Source organism: Lissotriton vulgaris, chromosome 12 (assembly GCF_964263255.1).
Source record: "Lissotriton vulgaris chromosome 12, aLisVul1.2, whole genome shotgun sequence".
In the NCBI taxonomy this organism is placed as follows: Eukaryota; Metazoa; Chordata; class Amphibia; order Caudata; family Salamandridae; genus Lissotriton; species Lissotriton vulgaris.
The window spans coordinates 738,653,712-738,661,789 of NC_141700.1; the positions used below are offsets into that span (position 1 = coordinate 738,653,712).

At 45.6% G+C, this 8,078-nt stretch overlaps 1 protein-coding gene across 1 annotated transcript in view; it reads right to left on the bottom strand.

Annotated features, from left to right (window-relative positions):
• Positions 1 to 3,778, bottom strand: part of LOC147678467 (vomeronasal type-2 receptor 1-like) — a 77,378-nt gene extending 73,600 nt beyond the window's left edge. The window contains exon 1 of the mRNA XM_086945646.1: positions 2,999 to 3,778. Within this exon, the coding sequence (XP_086801772.1) occupies positions 2,999 to 3,778 (780 nt within the window). The remainder of the gene's footprint in view (positions 1 to 2,998) is intronic.
• Between the last annotated feature and the right edge of the window lie 4,300 nt (positions 3,779 to 8,078).

Below are 8,078 nucleotides of genomic sequence, written 5' to 3' on the forward strand. Positions count from 1 at the left end.
CTCTTCTCATGCAACAGGATAGAGAAAATTGCTTGGCAGAGGTCGATCACAGTGAACCACACAGTTTCGCATGTCATCTGAAATAGAATCACAGATTGATTCGGTTCCATGGGACAACATTGAATCACTATGTTATTGACCTTTCTAAGGTCCTGGACAATGCAATATTTCCCACTTGGCTTTTACAATCCCATTAGAGGAGAATTTGCACATACTTCCCATGATATCCTTTAGGATGCCCTGCGCAATCATAGACTCAATTTCAGGTGTAATTCCTGCCACTGTTTCTGGGGTCAGGTTCTACTGAGGCCTTCTCTGAAGCTCTGCATTTAGCTTGACTTGTATGTGGACTGGCTCGAAGTCTCAAATCAGTCCGATCTCCTGCCCAGAAAAGTCCCATACCACTGGAGAGACTGTATCTCTCAGATCCAATGGCAAGTCAGTAAAGGGAACATAGTTGTATAATGATTCTGATTAGCCAATTTGAATGCAATGTCCTCATCATTTGTCTGCAATTCGATTCCATTTGGTGTGCAGAAGATGGTACTATTCCATTTGCAGAAAAGGTCACGTCCTAGCAAACAGACAGGACCCGAATCATACACCATGAACTGATGGTGATCCTGAAAGATTTTGATCTTCACCGGCACCTCTTCTGTCAAAGGATTTGGTATTCTTTTGTTAGACACTCCTACAACTTGTACCGATTTTCCTGAGAGAGGCAGGGCTGGGGCAACTGCAGATCTCTCGATAAAAAGGGTAGCACCAGTATCAATCAAGAATGTAATGGAATGACCATCTACGTCTGTTTCTACATATGGTCCAGTATTCTCTACATCTAAGACTGAGCTAAGTGTACAGTCTTCCTCCCCCCTCAGGCACCGTCATAAGCATGGATCCAGATCAAATCCATCCAGAGCTTTCATTAAGGGCATCTGATGATAAGTTTGGTTGCCCTGTGAGATTCTCAGAGGCTGTAGCACTTGCACTAACTGGTTCTGATTCCCTCCTGCGTTCAGATATCGTGCCCTAGTCTCTGTCGGTAATTGATTTAGACTATCTGCCATCTGCACAAGTTCTATTTCCTGCACTTGATTCGCAGGATTAAGGTGACATTCACACTTCCAGTGCCCGCTCTTGTGACAATAATGACAGGCAGTGGGTTTCTTCAGAGTTGCAATATCTATCCCTGCCTTTGGATATATGAGGACATCTCTTCCTCTTCCTTGTCCTGTGGACCCTGCGACTGATACCACTTAGACACCTCTGTGGATATTTGCTTGGCCATGAGCTACAGTTCCCATCATTACCTGCAAAAAGTAACAGACGCTAACTTCTCCAAATTATTCAGAACAAAGGCACATAGTTGCAATATTTAACAACCATAGATCAGACCAATTCGATGCATAGTTTATTTTCCATCAATATATTTGTATTTATTGTTTACATTAAGAATTTTTTTTTACAAATATGTACATGAATTGTGTGAGCTCAACACAAGTGCAGAACATGAATAGAGAAAAAAGACAAAGAAAACACTACAACACAGCATAATATGTCAGAAACAATCACACCCAGTCATACTCGACAAAAACATACAAATTAAACACTAAACATATCTCAGTGTAATATAAGTTGTTACATTTTATCATAGAAAATCTAAAAAGAATTTGCTGTATGCAGATCTTTTTATGTCCTTTTTTCGTCTGTGAGACAGAATACAAGTGAACAGAATTCCGCTGACGTGTGTAAATAGCAAACACTTGAAGAAAATTTTGCAACCTTAATCGGGGTGCTGTCTGAACCCTATAAATAGTGGCCAATGACATCCATTCTGAACTTTAAAAAAAAATGGAGAGAGCTCACTTTAGATCTCATACCCGGTACAGAATTATTACAGTTGGCTTGTCTCCTTGGGGCAGTCATCCTATGAGTAAAGTATTCTAGGCATGGAAGTTTCCTTCGGAAGATCCCAATAGAGGGCAAAGTATTTTAGTTGAATCTCATAACGGATCCAAATGGAACAGAGCACAGATACCAATATAAATGCAGCAGAGTCACACAGGAATAGATGTATATGCTATATATTTGATAAATTCAGATATGGGTCCTAACATACCCAAAATGGAAGGGCCTTGGGCAGTATAAGTAACCACACTCCGTCTTTAATGATGTCAAGTGGATCATTATCTGCACTGAGCATTTTGCATTTGAACCAGCATCAGTTTCTCCTTTATCCTACTATGTTTAGAATCCACCTCATCACTGCAGTACCTCATGTACTGTAGGATTTCATCTAAGGATGTGTTTTGGCAACAAATTAGGTGCTGTTGGATCATGAGGCTGATCTCTGGCCGCAATCCGGTCACAAAGTTGACCCAAATTGTCCCATGTCTTTAGGGTCGAGCGTATAGTGTATCAAATCCGCTGTATGCTTCAAGGCTTGCAACAGCCTCTTATAGTAATCATGTTTTGACTCTTAGGTTCCTGGGTGATTCGATCTATCTTAACCCAATCAATGTCTTGTGGGGCTATTTTGGACTGCATCCATGTGATCACCTGATTGTTCCTCTTCATAACCAATGGCAAAAACCATGAGTTACTGGTTCCCTCTCTGTCTCCCAGGTTCAGCAGTAGGCCATTCAATAAATATTTTACAAGCACACCATAGGCCACTAGGAGCCACAATTTCGAAAAAGGTGTTTAAATCAATCCACAACTCTTTTGAGATCTTAACAAAGTGGTTGACTTGCTTATACCACTCAGCAGGCTTCTCCCTCAACATGGGGAAATCATTTGTGAGCTTGGCAAGGTAACCCAGACTCCAGGGAACATGCGCATGACCTCCACTAGTCACCTCCCATAATGGATATGCCTCTTCACCCTGCGTTCACCATCCTGAAGGTGGTGTCTCTCCGGTCACCTTTCCTCCGCTCTTCTTCTTTGACCAGCTCTTCTCCTACTTATCTAACACACTCCAGGCCCTTTTTCCAATTACCAACTCTCGGATGCATGTCTTCAACCCCTTCACTCTCTTTTCCTCTAGTTCTTGGTCACTGTAATTTAGCCTATGATTTCCCTGTAAGGTCTTCCTTCGAGATACATCCACTCCATACCTCTGAGCCAACTCTGGCAACTTGTCATGTGCTTGTCTTGTGCTTCGGATGACATCCTTAGCTACAAACAATAGATTATCTGGCTCATAAGTCTCTATTCTATCTAAAGATAGGTTCCCACTGATGATTTCATCTACCTCTGCCTTCAGTCTCACCACATCCACTAACTTTGCCTTTATTGCAGCTTTGATGGTACTCTGACCCATCATACTACTCTGACTGTCCTTACTAGTATTATGGTCTCCCAACCAGGACTCCAAGTCCGTAACAAATAGGACATGCTGATTTCCGGAGGTTCTCTGACTGGTGCTTGCTTCTAAAGTCGCACCACTTGCTCCTCTCACAGGAGCTTCCCGCATCTGCAGATCTGAACTAGTGCTTACCATGGGTATAGACCGCATTGTATTGTAGACAAAGCATGCTCCATAAGGGTTAGCAGTAGTCACTAAAGGGATACTAGCTTCCACAGTGACTAAGAAAGAGCAGTTCCCAATGGGGCTCCGTATTCTTCCCACTCCGGTCCCTACAGCATGTATTGACTGGCTCTGACTAAAGCTTCCCAGTGAGCTTGGGTCATACACAGGAACAACAGGATCAATGGTAACTGGTACTGTAAGAGCTTTCGGCAACCGTGAAGCGGCATTAACTGCATTCTGTTCCATAACTCCCAAGGTAGACACTCCTATCCCACCTACGCCTGCTGAAATCCTTCCCAGGACGCCTGGATCTGAACCCACTTCAGCTGCTATACCTCCCCCATTTTCTCCACGTCCTGAGTCTCATCCCCCTTTCCCTGATTGTGGATTGTAAGGTGGAGGACGCTCTGCTAACAAACTATCCAACAAGCTGTGTTTGTCGTCTATAATGACACTCACATTTGGCCTTCCGCACCTATCCTGTGATCCTTTATCTCCTACCAGCACATAGTACATCCTTTTTCCCTCATTGGTATCCACCCTCCATCGCTTAAGGTTTGCATCCCACTGTGCATCCTGATATGCCCTCACTGTTTTCCTTATTCTCCCTAGATATTTCACCCTCTGCTTCGCATAAGGTGCACGCATCCTAGCATGTAACGCTTTAAACTGTGTTGGTCTAGGCAAAGGTTGCAGCGCAAACATTGCTCCTCTAAGCTAATCCAATGCATCTACCAAAATGAACCAAAGAGTGGAAATAACAATTCATCCTTCTTCTTATGCCAATTTTGAAGCCAAATTATAGTGTGAAGCCCAACCTTTGTCACCATATAATGTGCTGGAGTATCCTCGGGTGACTCCACTTCACCCACTCGATTATCAACCACTTTATAACCCCTAAAAAGATCCTGCAACGCCCTAAAACATAGCATGATTCCGAATTGCAATTTGTTGTTCACCATGTTATGATAGAACAGTCTTTTTCAACCACAACTTCCAGATGACTACCATCCAATCCCAGAGCAGTGTTAAACCAACCATCCTATCGCAGCGCAACACTCTATGACGTCACTCTCATTCCTCGCAGTGGCTCACCCTCCTTCACAATGTCTTCATATGCATTCACTCACACAGTCATCTTAAATCCGTAATTAGCTGCCATCTAAAAGGATCAATAAACGTTTACCACTCAAGAACATTCATGCACGTAGACCCTTGACCAACATGGATCACACAAATCTGTATAATGAACCCCAGTACACAAGGTCCTCTAGATGATTCCAATTCACAAAAATGTCCCTGTCTTAAGTAGAACTGCCCATGACGTCTCACAACAACTCAATTCGTCAGTGAAACAATCACAATCTCAGTGTCTTCTACACCTTTTAATATAGCCTGGGATCTTAGGCCACTTTGGGACCTTCAACTCAGGTCACAATCCATGGACCACGTACAGCCCAAAACCAGACTCAATGGATCTCACTCCCAACTCTTCAAAATATAACACCATCAAATCATTCCTGCCATCTAACAAACTACATATACCCTGTTATTACTCACTTCTCCTTCCACCGCTGATCTCTCTGCACCATCAAGCTTCATCAGTTTCCACCAGATTCCATTGTCTTTCATTCTTGATCATTGGGCTCTTGTTCGGGGCTTTGGGGTTTTAAGTTCCACCTATGCTAGATTACTTCTAGATTCTCCTCATACTTCATATGCAAACCATCCTTCTCTACTACCAACTGAAAAGGCCATGCAGTTCCAGACGTGTTCTGCACTCACAATCTGATGGTCCTTTTTCACAGCATGAAAGTGTAAAGGGGAAAAAAGTAATTATGGAAACAATCAATTAGCCAATAATGCCCCTCTGTACATAATAACTACGGCTCCCGGTTTTATGGTATTTTTTTTTAATATTTCCATCTGTATTTATCCATATTTATTTTAGATTAATTTTATCTGTATTTATCCACACTCATTTTTGTCGCAAGCAAAAGACGAAGCTGCAGTTAGTATTTTTTCACATTTATTTAAATGCACACTGCGCACTTGCACTCAGGTGTTATAGGTTTAGATATATTTATAAATATGCCAAATTAGGCAAACACAATACATTCATCTGAAAACTTTGCCAAAATAATTTTATCTGAACATAGGCCTAACCAGAACTTGAGTAACTTGCATTAAGAAATATTTACTGTGAGTAAGTAAATAATTAAAACCAAAGGTATTTCGCGCTCTCAAGAATCTGTTTTGCACATGGGCTTGTGGACAGCTGGCAGACTTCCAACACTAATAGCAGTGATTTAGGCTACACTTATTAATCCACACCGTACACACGCCAGAATAGATTATATCTTTCTGTCAAACACACTTATTAAGGACTGTCAAATCATGAAAATGCCCCGTGTACTATCTGACCATAATCCCCTTTTCTGTACGCTAACTACTAGTTTGGTTAAAAAAGAACCAACACTTTGGACATTTGAAAAAGCACTACTGAATGACTCCCAATATTGTCTTAATATGGGGGGACATTCAACCACTCACCGGGCGCCGAGGAGCGCATAGCCTTCCTGTTGCCTGTCACCAGCTGCTCCTACTGCCTGACATCGCGGCGGACGGACCGGGGACTACATCCCCCAGCGGCCCTTGCCTTGCCGCAGGAAGCCACGCACGCCCAGTCCTGACCCCGGAGGTGCACTTAAACCACAGAGAGCACCGGGGGAGCGGGGGACATTCAACCACTCACCCGGTGCCGAGGAGCGCATAGCCTTCCTGTTGCCTGTCACCAGCTGCTCCTACTGCCTGACATCGCGGCGGATGGACAGGACAGGGGACTACATCCCCCAGCGGCCCTTGCCTTGCCGGAGGAAGCCACGCACGCCCAGTCCCGACCCCGGAGGTGCACTTAAACCACAGAGAGCACCGGGGGAGCGGGGACATTCAACCACCCCCGGGCGCTAGGAGCGCATAGCCTTCCTGTTGCCTGTCACCAGCTGCTCCTACTGCCTGACATCGCGGCGGACGGACCGGGGACTACATCCCCCAGCGGCCCTTGCTTTGCCACAGGAAGCCACGCACGCCCAGTCCCGACCCCGGAGGTGCACTTAAACCACAGAGAGCACCGGGGGAGCGGGGGACATTCAACCACTCACCGGGCGCCGAGGAGCGCATAGCCTTCTTGTTGCCTGTCACCAGTTGCTCCTACTGCCTGGCATCGCGGCGGACGGACCGGGGACTACATCCCCCAGCGGCCCTTGCCTTGCCGCAGGAAGCCACGCATGCCCAGTCCAGACCCCGGAGGTGCACTTAAACCACAGAGAGCACCGGGGGAGCGGGGGACATTCAACCACTCACCGGGCGCCGAGGAGCGCATAGCCTTCCTGTTGCCTGTCACCAGCTGCTCCTACTGCCTGACATCGCGGCGGACGGACCGGGGACTACATCCCCTAGCGGCCCTTGCCTTGCCGCAGGAAGCCACGCACGCCCAGTCCCGACCCCGGAGGTGCACTTAAACCACAGAGAGCACCCGCGTCAGGGGACGCGCGCGGGACAGCCCCGGGCTTAGCCCGGGCAAAGGGCGGGCCGTTTGTGGCCGTTAGGTGCCGGACAAGGCCGGGCCTGGCCCCCCCTCTTGCATCCAGCAACAAAAGGTACTGTACATATTCTACCCGACTAGTTGTCTGTGGCCCGATAGGATTGGAACTATGGTGAAAAGAAAAATGTTGGAGGACCCCATAGACTCTGTTGGAGGGGCAGCCAAGGGGGAAAACGTGCTAAGAGACAGAAATGTAAGCCTGTAAAAAAACGCCAGCCTAATGCGGGAGACAATTGTGTCTTGGACCAGATTGACAGAATTGATGAACTGATTACAGACTGTACTGACTTGCTAACAGCCACCCCCGTTCTAGAGGGAGAAGCTGGTGATAAAGCCAGCCCTGGGGGAACAAAGGGTGCTAAGAGCAAAGAGAAGGGGCCAACAGTCATTCCCAGAATGTTTTTGGGTAAATCTCCTGTAGAGGCTAATTTACCAGCACCCAAGGTTGCTGAGGATAATCCTGATGCATGTGTACTAGATGTAGAACAGATCACTGAAAGTATTTTTAACTTACCTTGTACTAATAAGTTCACGGTTTTAGCTCACATTGAAAACCTTTATCCGGACGGTGGGCTAGACTCGACTGGATCTGTTCTAAGCACAACTGAGATCCCCACCGAGGTATTTCCAAAGGTGGACGATCATCATGACAAACCTCTGCTTAGCTTAGTAACACACTTATGTGCCCTAATTAAGGGAATGCAAGTGAAAATTGACACTTTAACCATTGCTGTAAATAGCCTAAAGACGGAGAAAAACAAAGCTGTAGTAATACCAAAAGCTCCGAGTAACATTCAGGCAAAGGCACTAACTCATGTAGGAAATGTCACCTCTTCGGCAACTAAAAAACCAAGCCTAAATTCAGTTGCTCCCAAACATCCTAGAACAACTGAGCATGTTAGATCAGGGAATATAGTGCCCTTGGAGCATCGTCTATATCAT